This window comes from Anolis carolinensis, chromosome 1, assembly GCF_035594765.1.
Source record: "Anolis carolinensis isolate JA03-04 chromosome 1, rAnoCar3.1.pri, whole genome shotgun sequence".
In the NCBI taxonomy this organism is placed as follows: Eukaryota; Metazoa; Chordata; class Lepidosauria; order Squamata; family Dactyloidae; genus Anolis; species Anolis carolinensis.
Window position 1 is genome coordinate 47,673,419 of NC_085841.1, and position 14,505 is coordinate 47,687,923.

The following is a 14,505-nucleotide window of genomic DNA, read 5'->3' on the forward strand; positions in this document are numbered from 1 at the left end:
TTGGCCCAAAACAAATGTTTTTCAAAGCAGATCTGATTGCAGTTAAGAACATGGGACACCAGTATAGTTCCCCAAAATCCCTTGTTCAATCTTTCCCTTTTCTAAAATTGTTTCCAAACACACCTATTTCATTCTATAATGAAAGAAAAAAATAATTTTGTCAGTTTTCTCTATAATAGTGGTTCTTATGTTGTGGGTCCCCACATGTTTTGGCCTTCAACTGCCAGAAATCCTAACAGCTGGTAAACTGGCTGGGATTTCTGGGAGTTGTGGGCCAAAAACATCTGGGGACCCCAGGTTGAGAACCACTGCTCTTTCAGAATATGAATTGTGAATAATATTCAAGGCCTGAGGCTGGGTACAAGACAGCTAAAACACACGGTTAAAATGCAATATCTTCAAAACATATCTTAACATCCATAGAACAAAGATTAAAACAAAATACTAATAAAATGTAAATTTACAAGTGCTCTGTGAAAAATATTGTGACACGAACATTAGTGTGAAGTTTTTGTGTAGGAGTCCATACATGTGGTTTTTCTGCTCAGAAATACATGTAATTATACAAATTACATGAAGTTGTAAAATTTGCATCAGTCACCGTTTGAATAAATACATGCATTCCTGCACAAACAAAAACACATGGAGGTTTTATTGCATATGTTTTTGGTGCAAAAAATTAATATTGTTGCCTTGGAATCAGCTTATTCAGCACAACATACACATCTTCTACTCAACAACATGTTTGCCTTATAGCAAAACCATATATACAGCAACTTGCACAAATGGATTTCATGCAATAATATTTCATGCAGCATAGTGTCTATACACCCCTGCAAAAGTCTGTGTTTAGGGCAAGTTAATTGCAAGGCTTTGAAGCACCCTAAATTTAGGCCTAGAGCTTTGTAATTTCTCCATCTTGTTGACAGGGAGAGAGTGACATTTCCTTACTTTTGTTTCTTTGCTCTTCAGGCTACTACATGTTCATTGAAGCCTCTGCACCCCGGGTGAAGGATGACAAAGCTAGGTTAATCAGTCCCATGTACAACATGACTGCCAGATTCTGTGTCTCCTTCTATTACCACATGTATGGGAAGCACATTGGTGAGTGGACTCAAAGGACAGCTCTGTCTGGGTTAAGAAAATAACACTCCTGAGACTTGTCAGAGCTGCTTCTACTGCATATTACATGGACAGATTATTCTCTAGTGTGGAGTATATCAGATTTTTCTGCAAGTCGCTGATTTGTCAGTTTTGGGGTCATCTACTTCCAAGTACTGATTTTGGCAAAATAAGACACAGTAGAGTCTCGCTTATCCAACCTTCGCTTATCCAACATTCTGGATTATCCAACACAGTCTGCCTTTTAGTAGTCAGTGTTTTTGTAGTCAAAGTTTTCAATACATTGTGATGTTTTGGTGCTAAATTTGTAAATACAGTAATTACTTCACAATGTTACCACGTATTAACAAATTTTTATTTTTTTAAAACACAAAAAATACATACCGTAGACCAGGGGTCCCCAAACTAAGGCGGGGGCCACATGCGGCCCATCAAAGCCATTTATCCGGCCCCCGTGACAGCAGATCCCTCCTCCTCCGCCTTTCCCGCCTCCTCCCTCACCTGTTGCGTGCCTTCTAAAGCTTTGCTTGTTTATAATGGTATTTTAATTATTATTTAATTAATAATTTACTAAAGGGTGATTTGCCAGTGCTTTTGGTGCACAAAGAAAAAAGGGGGTTGGACTAAATGGCCCAAGGGGTCTTTTCCAATCCTATTATTATTATTATTATTATTATTATTATTATTATTATTGGCACAAAGACACAGTATAACACAGCAAATGAGATGTATCTATATATATGCTGGATTTCGTATCACAAAATCACAAGCTGAACACTTCCCTGGCGTTTAGGACTGTGATGTATGATGATGATGATGATGATGATGATGATGATGATGATGATGATGATGATGAACAACATTGCGGCTGGGTGGCCATCTGTCAGGGGTGCTTTGCTTGTGCTTTTGGTGCACAAAGGTAGAAGAGGGTTGGACAAGATGGCCCAAGGTGTCTCTTTCAACCATCTTTATTATTTACTAGCTGTGCCCGGCCACACGTTGCTGTGGCGTTGTCTGGTGGTGTTGGTGAGAAATTGTTGAGGTAGTGGTGGTATTAAAGGTCTGTTGTATGGTTGTCTTTATGTTTAGTATGCACACTGAAGTGGATTATTTGGCAGTGTGGAGTCAAGATAATCCAGTTCAAAGCAGATAATATAAGATTATAAATGGGTTATATAGCTGTTTGGAAGGGCCTTGAGTCTACACTGCCATATAATCCAGTTAAAATCTGATAATCTGTGGAAGAGGCCTAAGTGAGGCCTAACTGTGCCTGTCCCCTGGGCTGAGTGAGTTGCTAGGAGACCAAGTGGGTGGAGCTTAGCCTTCAAACTGGCAGCAATTGGATAAAAACTATTATTCCTTTCCCTGTAATTAGGACTTTATTTTTCTTTTCTTTTTGTTGTATCAACCTAGAGCCGTGAATGATGGGTTGTGTTGTCAAATGTCAAGGTTGGGGGGCCTGTAGTTTTGTTGTTTTGTCCGCTGCCCTGATGCCATCACTCTTTTATATATATAGATTATTATGATCATGATTATTATTAACATTGAGGCTATATTTCTTTCTGTTTGTTTTGTTTTCCTTCAAAATAAGAGATGTGTAGTGTGCCTAGGAATTTGTTTATAGGTTTTTTTTTTCAACTATAGTCCAGCCCTCCAATGGTCTGAGGGACCGTGAACTGGCCCCCTGTTTAAAAAGTTTGGGGACCCCTGCCGTAGACATACAAAACATTTACAATTCCCACACCAACACAAGGATTGTTTTCTTTTTACATATACATTTCTTTGTGAGACAATCTTTATATCTTTATCTTTATCCATTTTCATCCTGTTTTAAAAAAAAAACAATGTTACCACGTATTTAACTACTTTTTCTGTCAGTTTGTTGTAAAACATGATGTTTTGGTGCTTAATTTATAAAATCATAACATACTATGACATTTAATAGACTTTTCCTTAATCCCTCCTTATTATCCAATGCTTTCCCTTATCCAACATTCTGCCGGCCTGTTTATGTTGGATAAGCGAGACTCTACTGCATTTCATTTTGCCATTTGAAAAGCAGCACTACAGTCAGATCCTGAAATGGAAATTTTCCTTTCTCCTCGGTTGTGTATGAATAGCTATTTCTTCCACCTCTAGCACCAACATAGACTTCCATAGTCAGATACTATATTTCACAACTAAAATTGTAAACTGGAATGTGGCCTAAAAGTAGGCAAAATCCCTTGAGATATGATTTAAGACTGAAATATCGGCCTACTCTGTCCTCTTAGGATAAACCTTGAAAGCAGGAAGGCAAACAGACAATAAACAATAACTTTGGCCAGAAGATCCACAAATCCCCACTTTCAGCCCGACTTACTTACAGCACTGTTTGAGATCGAGTTTATTCCAAGCATCAGTATTTTATAGGACTTCAGTGTACGTATATACACAAAACAAAATTGTGCACGAGCAATATCTAATCCATATATAGCTACAGGAAAGGAGATTCCACCTGAACATCAGGAAGAACTTCCTCACTGTGAGAGCTGTTTGGCAGTGGAACTCTCTGCCCTAAAGTGTAATGGAGGCTCCTTCTTTGGAGGCTTTTAAGCAGAGGCTGGATGGCCATCTGTCGGGGGGTGCCTTGAATGAGATTTTCCTGCTTCTTGCAGGGGGTTGAACTGGATGGCCTGCGAGATCTCTTCCAACTCTACTATTCTATGATTCTATATATAACTTATTTATTTCATATCAAAAGCATTGCATAAATTAGTATAAAACATTTAAAAATAGAAGGAGCACATGTGACTAAATACCTTTTGACCTAAAACGGGCACCAGCGATTGCCTTGTCTGTAGCCTCAAACAATTCTTTCTCTGTACACGAGATAGGACATTGTGGGCAAACATACAGATGCTGGGTTGTTTGTTCTGCTCCACAGTCGCACATGGTGGAGGATTCTTCTAGGTAATGCCATTTTGCCAGGTTGTCTTTTGATCTGTCCACTCTGCTTCTGAGTCTGTTCAGGAACTTCCAAGTTGCCCATTCTTGGTTTGCCCCTGAAGGAAGACCATCGTGGGAGGCCATCCAGTTGGAATTTCCTGGTTTAGCTCCCCAGAGCGATACTCTTGCTGTTGCTGGAGGAACATTAAGAGGAGTGGTGGTTCTCATGAAGCTTTTCTTTCATTTTAGTCTGCTGGGAGGAGGCTGATAGCCATGCAGTGTATGACCTTCACAATACTCAACTTTATTTCTCTCACAGTTAGCAGCAAATTCCAATCGTACATCGGGGGGCAATACCAGCTAGCTTATAGAGTTTATCAACAGGTGTAGGTTTGAGACATCCTGTGATTATTCTGCATGTTTCGTTCAATGCTATGTTCACCTTATTTGCATGGGCAGACTTGTGCCAAACAGGGTAGGCATACTGAGTAATTGAATAAGACAAGGCCAGGACTGATGTTCTTATTAATTTTGGGTCTGTACCCCATGCCCTGCCAGTAAGTTTCCTCAGGATGTTATTGCGTGCAGCTATTTTGTGCTTGGTGTTCATGCAGTGTTTCCTATATGTTAGTGTTCGATCTAAGGTGACACCAAGATATTTAGAATGGAAACAGTGTTCAAGATCTTGACCTTCCCAAGTAACTTTCAGTTTCCTGTTGGCTTCGCGGTTACGTAGGTGGAAAGCACACACTTGTGTCTTGGAAGGGTTGGGCTTCAGGTGGTTCTCTTTGTAGTAGCTGGAGAGATCTTTCAAGGCATTGGTGAGTTGCTTTTCAACTGTTTCAAAATCTTTTGCTTGTGTTGTTAGACCAAGGTCATCAGCATATATAAAGCTCTTTGTGAGTGGTGGTTGTGGCTGATCGTTAGTAAAGATGTTAAACAAGGTTGGTACACTGACCTTGTTTAGCATCCATATTTAGTAATTCTTATGAAAGTGCTATGAAATCTGCACTGAATGTATCCACATATGGTTTATTGTTTCCAAGAATGTTCTCAGGCTTTGGAACTGTAGTCATAGCACCTGATAGGGTGGCCCTGGGCACATAATATTGCAGCTACAGTATTTCTAGCATGGCACAAATTAGATAGAACACATTGAAAACTATCCATAAATGGTCTACTCAAGTTATATGGGATTAATAATGGAGTATCAAAGTTGTGCTGGAAAGAATGTGGAACGTTAATAGATTTTAACTGGATAGACTGTATAATAGGATAAAAGTTCGCTTTAGTGGGACATTACTACTTCTGTCCTTATTTAAAGACAAAAATAAGAATCTATGAAACAAAAACCTTTTAGTATTTCTGATATGCACTGTAAGGATGGAGAAAGTAAAAGCATGGAAAAATCTTCAAAATTTTATTGATACAGAATTAGATAAGCAGAATATGAGCCATAGCTCAATATGAAAAAAAAACATATAAAATAAGATTAGAGACAGGAGAAATGAAAAAGAACGTGTTCGAGGCTACATGGAAACCATTCATTAGCTGTATATGCTAGCTTAAGAGCAAATTTTAATCACCCTTAGATCAAGTAAGATTTTAGTTAAATGACCAGGGTAAGATGTGTCTATTATGAAAAAAGTAGATACTAGAGAATAATTTACTAGTTGAAAGGATTGACAAGGAAGTAGTCTATAAATATCTCTGACTGAGAAAGAAAGGGAAGTGGATAGGATAATGTAGAATTTTAAATTGTGATAAAAATAAACAAAAAGTATTTTAAAAGAATGTTCTTAGAATCTGGCACTGTAGCCATAACATCTGATGGGGTGGCCCTGGGCACATAATGTTGCAGTTATAGCATTTCTAGCATAGCACAAATGGCAGAGCTCATCAAAACATACAGGCCATTGGTGAGATGTCAGCTATGGTCAAAATGAATTTAATCAGGCCAATTATGAGAGGCTATCTAAATTTGTAATTCTTATTTTACACCAACTGTGATGCCCTACAGTTGAGCAGGATCTGCCAACTTTGTAGGCTGTCTCTAGCTTTTCAGCCTTTAAAAGTGCATCCTCCACATTTTCAGATACACGTAGAATTATTTTATCACTATGAGTACTAGAAACCTTATTTTCATTTAAAATATTTAACTGAGGTATCTGATGTACAAGACTATGGCAGCTATTAGTTTCAATGCCATAGGCATGCCCATGAACAATCAGTTCTTGTTTTCCTGTGACCCTCATATAGCCACATCAGTTTTTTTATCTTATTTTCTATTTTCTAGGAGAGTACTGGGAATCCTCTTTTATTTCTCCCTCTTTTATTGAGGTATTACAATATGACCTGGGCGGTAATTGTTTTGTGAGAATATCTTTGGGGTCTGATTTGAAAGCGCCTAGAGGGAATGTTGAACAAGAGACAGTAGAGACATCATTACAGGGTGTATCTGATTGCTATTTTGATTTTAAAGCAGGTAAACAAGACCCAGGAAAGTGGCAAAACAATGTGCAAAAATAATGTGCTAAAAAGCAAAGTCATTTTGAAGGACATCTGTCTCTCTCCCTTTCTCTTTCTCTTTCTCATTCTCTCTCTCTCTTTCACTTCACCTCTTGCCTCTGACTGCTGGGATGAAGCTGTAGCATTCAGCGAATGCCACAGAAGTGCCTAATGAGTTTCCATATTCAGTCAAGGAGCAATTGCTAATTTGTCACCTCTTGATTATAATTTCATTAATTTGAATAATAAATGCACTCTTTCTCAAGCCCACTAAGTTATTAATCACCTGCTGGACTGGAGCCTGACTGAGAAATCAGAAACCAGTCAGGAATGAGTCTGCCTGTTGGTAAACAGGAATGGTAAATAGAATTAAATTAACATCTCTCTCGATCTGAATACAACATATTTAATTAGCCAGGAACCTGAAACCAATTCTTTGTACCTCTTTTCTCAGAGGAGGTAAGAGAAGAATGGATGTAGTGAATTTTCTTTTTTCCCAGAAATTTTAGATAATTATTCCAGCACAAACTACTTTCTTGGAACTATAAAACAACTTTTGTCACCATTGAAACATCTGATGGGTTCTTCAGTGCTTCAGTGACTGACATGGACATTCTCAGTTGCACTCCTAATGGATGGTTCATTTGGTCTGTCCTCAGAGATTCCATCTAGATCTCACTTTATATTCAAGGATCAAGAATGCCTTCTAGGTTCCTCTAACACAAGCATGAGCTAAGATGAAATATTCTCTATGACTGTCTTAATTATCTTATTCTTGTCTGGCTGATTCTGGCCTCTTCTCAACTAATCCTCAAATTATTTCATTACCTTAAGCGAACTGTCACCCATGCATCTTGGAAAGAACTTTTTTCCTCCCCCTATTATAGCTAATATCTAATATTAGAAAGGATTGGTTAATATGGGACAAGGTACTAAAATAGAGCTCATGCCATTTGGCATTCACAGCACAGGAGTGTCTCATAAGTGACTTGCAAGAAGGCATTAAGGTATAAACCACTGTCTTCTTCCTTCGTGATTCAAATACTTTTTGGGAGTACTAAATGCTGAAGATGTGGTGACCTTGGGACAGTGTAGAATTGACAGTACATTTCACTTTGGTCTTATTTACTTAAAAACTAAACAAAAAGTATTCTAGCACCATCCATTTATTCACCTAGTGCTTCTTCTATTCACAGGAACATTTAGGACCTCTTTAGATTATGCCTTGTTCTCCACTGAAACTTTAGATAGATTTTCCATTCCTTTCTTCCTTCTAGCAGATAATTTGTGTGTGTTGACTCCACAAAAATCTACTCAGGAAAGATCCCCTCAGCTCTGCAATAGGATATTAATGAATCCATCCCAAAAACCTTCCATCATTTCCTCTCCTTTTTCTTTTCCTCTTCTTATTATATACTTTAAGGCTTACTATAGCATGCAAATCTAATTCTAACCCACCTTGCTTCTATCTAGTTTGAGAGGGTATCTCTTCTTTATCTATATTATTGTTTTGAATAGGCCACAATGTCCTATGAATGGAGTGAGACTGCACAAACATGATTGCTTGCCTTGAGCACTTCTTAGCTTGCATTTGTTTTACTATTGCCTGAAGTGATAAGTAGAAATGATTTGTGAAAGCAGTTCCAGATGCTCAAGTAATGGCTCTAAGTATCATAAGATAAATACAGTCTGTGCTAACACTTGTTATAAAATTATTGTATCTTAGTATACTCCATTATCTTGACCCAGTAAATATAGTTCAATGCCATAAGTATGAGGCCAGCTACATCATAAGGTCTGTTCTTCTTATCTCTTTTCTTCAGGCAGCTGGCTGATACTTCATCAAAAGACACTTGCTCTACAAATTGTTTTCTTGTTGCAGATTATCTGTCTTTAGAAACCTAGGAAACTTCTTGGGTTTTGAGTTTAAAACTATTTCTTTTTTCACAGGGGATAATATAAATACTAAAGTCAGACATAATCCAGTGACCTGTCCCCTCCCTTAGGTGATTCAGGGAGGGCACACTTTAAAACTGGGAGGCCTAAGGCGAATGTCTACCAGAAAGCAATGTTTGTTAATCTTGTTCCAGATTCCCCAAAGGAACTTCTAGTCCATTTAACCATGCAACTTGTTTGTATTTTCCTCTTACTTGCTCAAGTTCAAACTGAAAACTTGTTTCCTTTCCTGGCCCTACTCCAAATGATCTCTGATCCCCCTTAGCAAGTCATTACCTGCTCAGAAAAAAAAGTTAAGCATTATTTATACATGAGGAAATGTTATCTAATCACCATTAGCAATACATCATTTTAAATAAAATATAACTGCATCTTCCATGCAATAGCTGGAGATGTCGGGACAAGGTATGATGCTCACAAAATTGTGTTTTTGACCCCAAATCTTTATGATACTGGGGATCATCCTGGCTCAGCAGGTCCCACTTGAATTCTTTCAAAAAGCTAGTAACATACGGGCTAGATAATGTTACCATTGGGTGTATTTGCAATTCACCCACCAAATCCCAAAGGGTGCACAGCAATGACTCCTCATTCTAGAGTGACATGGTTAGTGAGGTGCCATAGGGTCCTATCCAGGGTCCAGTGCTATTCAACAACTTACATGGTGGAGTAGAGGCCACAATTATCAAATTTGCAGATGATACAATATTAGGAAGGGTGGCTAATACTCCAAAGGATATGATCAGAATTCAAACTGACCTTGAGAGATTGGAGAGCTGGCCCAAAACTAACAAACTGAATTTGAACCAGGAGAAATATAAGTTACTATACTTAGGCAAAAAAAACCCCAAAATGAACTGAAATGAAATGCAGAAAAATAGGATGGGTGACACCTGGCTTGACAGCATTATATGTAAAACAAATCTAGGAGTCTTGGTAGAAAGCCAATCAAACACGAGTCAACAGTGTGAAGCAGGAGCTTTAAAAGCTAGTGGAGTTTTAGACTGTATCAATACAAGGGGAGTATTTCAATCAAGAGAAGTCATAGTCCTACTCTATTCTGCTTTGGTTAGACTTCAACCAGAATATTGCATCCAGTGACAGACACCACAATTCAAACAGAATATTGACAATCTGGAACTTGTTCAGAAGAAAGTGACCAAAATGGAAAGCCAAGCTCTATGAAGAGCATCTTAGTGAGCTTTTTAGCCTGGAGAGAGAAGATTAAGAGGAAGCATAATAGTCATGTTTAAATATCTTCAAGTATGTCATATTGAAGATGAGCCAGCTTGTTTTCTGTTGCTCCACAAACTAGGAAAGAGCAATGGATTCAAACTAAGAGATTCCACCTAATGATGTTAGGAGCTGTTCAGCAGTGGAATTCTCTCTCTTAGAGTGCAGTGGAGTCTTTTTTCTTTTGAAGTTTTTAACAGAGGCTGAATGGCCATTTGTCAGAAGTACTTTATGATTTCCTGCATGACAAGAGGTTGGACTGCATGTCTCTTGTGATCTTTTCAAACTCTGGTTCTATGATCAGTAGATCCTTCCATCTCCTGTTTGTCAAGTTCCCAAACAACACCAGTCCCATCCAAATATGTGATAAAATAATGCGGTGTTTTGTTTTGTTTTTGTAGTGCAGACCAGGGAAAACTGGACTGTTGTAACCAATAGACTTAGTTTCCTTTGGCAAGTTCAGTTAGGCTACCTATGATCTGACATGTATTTTTTTAATAACCAGTTTATTATCTTTTTTTCTTGCCTATTCTTTGCTGAATGACTCAGAAAGCTAGTTTGCTCTCTACAATTTGATTATAAAATATCCACAGCCATCCAGGCAAATCTTCCCTGAGAGAGTTCTCAGACACTGCTCGTTTATAATAGATATGACGAAAGAGAGAAACAGAATACAAATGGAGCGTTGTAGCCAGAGTATAAAATATTCAGTAACTAACAGAGTAGGGTGATGTTGAATATCTCTCAGTTGAGCGGACAGCTGGGTGTAGAGGAGTTCTCAGGAGGCCATTCCCATTCCTTTTAATTTATTTGGCTATTCCTCATACACATACAAGCACATAGTTCTCCTTTGCATGAGTTTCTCCTCTGCAGTCTCTTCTTCTGTCTCTGTTGCCATATTTGAATAAGGCTTTCCCTTTTGATGATCTATAGAAGTCTTGAAATGCCAGGAAATTGATATGGGATATTATTGGGGGGGGGGGGGGGAGTCCACATTGTAGGTAGCAGCTAATTATTTTGAGAAGCAGAAGAAAGGTAGTATAATAAGCTGAAGCTAGTCAACGTCTGAAGGCCACTTTAGCTTCAACTGTTGCTACTTAGATGATAATATTATGTTATTGTAGAAATTCATGTACACAAAAGTGACATATTTCCCAAACTTTCAGTTACAAGCCCCCTATCTTTTTCTGAGTTGGGAACAATCAATGTGTTACGTTTAACTTTTAAAATTTCATTTGACATAAAAGAGTGACAGACTCCTTTTATTGAGCAGGAAAATCCTGCTACAGGTGGCAGATACTGGGAATATGAGAACAGCTTCAAAGAACTGGAAGATAGAATAGTGTGTATGTGCAGGCTCACTTCCCCCCAGTACTTCCTACTTGCAAATGCACTATCCCATGTTGGAATAAAGTACCCTTGTCAGTCTAACACAAGCATGAGCAAACTAAGGATGTGGCCCCCTGGGTGCTTACCCCAGACCCTCTTCATTTTCCCTGTCCTCTTGGCAGAAGGACACGGTGAGCCAAAAAGATGGGAGGGAGGCACATAGCAGCTGAAAGCTCTCTGAAGTGCTCTCAGCCACCATGTGTCTCACCCTCCTCCCGACATAAGGACAGCTCAAGGAAGGCATGTGGTGGCTGAGAGCCCTCCAGACCACTCATTCTCCTCCCAGCATAATAACAAGAGGACAGCCTGAAGATCAGGGGAGGAGGTTTGGGGCAGTCGCCACGTGTCCCACCTTCCTCCCGGCATAAGGATGGGACGATCAGTCCCATCCTTATGCTGGGAGGACAACCTGAGGATGACCCGGGCCCTGCTCTGACCCCTCCTGGCCCCACCCTTTCATGGGACCTCCCCATCCAGCATGTGCCCTGCCCCCCTCCCTCCTGGCCTAGCCCTTCTGGCCAGGCCCACAATGCAGCCCGAAGACAAGAAAGTTTGCCCATGCCTGTTCTAACAGGCTCTATTTATGGGGAATAGAGAGGGCTCCATGTAGAAAAGTATACCTGAATATCTGGATATTTAAATATTATAAAGCCACCAGATTCTGTAGATTCAGAAGCTAAGCAGGATCTGCCTTGGACAGTACATGAATGAGAGACCACCAACAAATGCCATATACTGCAAGCTATACTTCTGAGGAAGGAACTAGCAATACCACCTCTGAATATTCCTTCCCTTAAAACCATTATGAAATTTGTGCGGTCACCATAGTTGACTTGAAGGTGCACATGCCCAAAAAGGGCCCTTGGTTCTGGCATGGGCCTAACCATTTATTAACGTAATCTGAAGTCTTGATAAGCAGGAGAAACATCCTTTCTGTTATGGCACTTCAGTTTTATAATGGCTTTCCACTCAGTGTGCATGCAGATTACAATTCGCTAAATAATAAGAAATATATGAGGATTCTGTGTTTGCCTGAGTTTTTATTTTTATTGACTTATTTTGCTGATAGAAATATCTTATTCTTTTGTTGGCTTGTCATATTATTATTGATTTCTCTTAATGTTTTATTTTACTATTGTATTAATCTTTGAGAAAATGGAAGGCTGGGTACATATTCTAAAAATTAAGTAAGTAAATACACTGGGCTGACAAGAAAGAAAATGAATGGAGAAGGCAGGGAAGTGAACAATAATCATGGGATGGGATAAAAAGTGGAAGGGTTAGATTATTGTGGAGACTTGTCAGATCTGCTCCGATAAAAGACTTCTAGTTTCACCTTTGATTATGTAATACAAACTTAATTCATATAACCTCTCATACAGCAATGCTTTTTTATCAGAATAGATTAGGGGGAGGATCAGAAATATTAATCACATATTTGGTCTACTAGAAATTGCTGCATACGGGAACTGTATGACAATTTTACTTTAATTTTTTGGTTTCTTGTGCTGTGCCGTCGCGCCTGGGGCTGTACTCTTAGTGAAAGAGGCATGGACGTGACATCTTTCCCCAGGGGATTGCTTCTTGCCCTCCTTTAGGGAAACTGGAACTCCCAAGGACCAAAACACTGTAGTTAACTCAAAAACTGGGTTTATTCTTCACAAAGGGGGTAAAAGAAAATATACATTACAGTCTTTGGTTGTTTAAGTCCATGAAGCTTGTCCAGATCCCTCTTTCTCTGGCTGTGAATGCCGGAGCAAACTCAGCCTCAGTCCAATGACCTATATCTGAAGACAAGAGTCTTCCTCTGTTGCCAAAGGACTGATGTGAAGGCGCTTGAGACTCCTCAACGTTGTTCAGGTTGGCCCTGAACATGAAGTGTGAGTCCCAAGGGTAAGAACCTCAGAATTGGTGCTGAGAGGTAACTTTTGAAGGGCTTTCAGAGCCAAGCCTCTCTTTCACGTCCATCCAATAGAGTGGAATGAAAAGGAGGAAACACAGTCCTACTCCAGGAAGAGGTGGAGCCAAACAGTTTTGCTGAGTGAGCAATATAACAGGTACACACAACATTGATTGACAGATATAAATAACCAATCCAACTACATTTACAGGGTAAGGGCAAAATCAGGCATGATACAACAATTCAAATCTTGAAACTTATAGTTCCAACATATAGATGGCGCCACTCGCGCCGTCACACTCCCGGCCTAGATTTCCGGACTTTCGGAAATCTAAACAAAATGGAGTTAAATACCTTTAACTCTAATAACTTTAAGACTGTACGTCTTGTTAAAATAACTCAACCATGTCGCTAATAGGCCTGTCAAATAAATAAAAAACCTTTTCGTTAGAGATGACCTTAACCTGGGCCTTGCGCACTCTATTGTCAGAGCTAGGATATAATTTTGACACAATACCCTTAGCCCATTGGTATCTAGGAGCATCTTTGATTAAGTAACACCAAATCCCCAACCTTTACGAGCATTAACAAAACAAAACCCATAGTTTCTTAGGGCAGACTCAGTAAATGACCTTCCTTGGTGTTTGACCTTTGCGTGGAAATGCTGTGTTAACAGCAGAGCTATGTGGCTATGGTGTGGCAAAATAACAGGATTTTTAACACAGGATCTAATCTTTGCTCCTTTTAGTCTACCTCCAACCCTAAGGAAACCCTCATTGTCCAGGAAGGGGTTCAAGTCCTTTAAACAACTATTTTTGGGCAAGGATGCTTTTCTTTCTAGACAAGCTATTTCTTCTAAAAAACACTGTCTTTGAGTGGATCTCAGGATGACTGTTGAGGCTTTTGAAAGATCTTGGGGCTGAATTGCACCACTGTTTTTTGTAGTGATGTAATGTATGAGCCTGGCAATGGCTGCCTGAAGTCTAGTCCATTTTGAAAATCTTTCAAACTTGGCTGGATTTAAACCTTGCCTTGATAAGTCTTGGCCATCGATGGTAGATTTGCAGGACTGAATTTCTGGCAACTCAGTGTCTTTGAGCACGGAAATGCTTTCTGGAAAGGAAGGATTTTGAAGACATTTGGGTCCAGTGATCCAGGATGACTTGGACAACTTTGCGGCTGATGTTCCTCGGGATGTCACATCTGCCGGATTTTCTGAAGTGGATATGTAATGCCACTGCTCTTCTCCCTCCGCACACATGCTGGCTGGTTCAGCGTAGTTGCTTCTGAAGAGGTCTTCCACAAACTGGGTGATCTGGATCTTTACCTTCGGATCCTTTAGCATCCTTCTTCTTAAGGACAGGAGACGATGAAGGGCAACATCTCTGTTGTTGGGTAGAGATGGTCTTTCCGGCTTGAAAGGTAAAGGTGCTATCCAATTATCTTCAGAGACTTGAGTGACTTGGTTG

The 14,505-nt window shown here is 39.4% G+C and overlaps 1 protein-coding gene across 3 annotated transcripts in view; it reads left to right on the plus strand.

The window, feature by feature from the left end:
* Window positions 1–14,505, plus strand: part of mdga1 (MAM domain containing glycosylphosphatidylinositol anchor 1) — a 380,665-nt gene that overhangs the window by 304,028 nt on the left and 62,132 nt on the right. For all 3 annotated transcript variants that reach the window (XM_008125164.3, XM_062973681.1, XM_016990606.2), the window contains one exon: window positions 973–1,104. In XM_008125164.3, coding sequence (XP_008123371.1) covers window positions 973–1,104 — 132 coding nt within the window. The remainder of the gene's footprint in view (window positions 1–972; window positions 1,105–14,505) is intronic.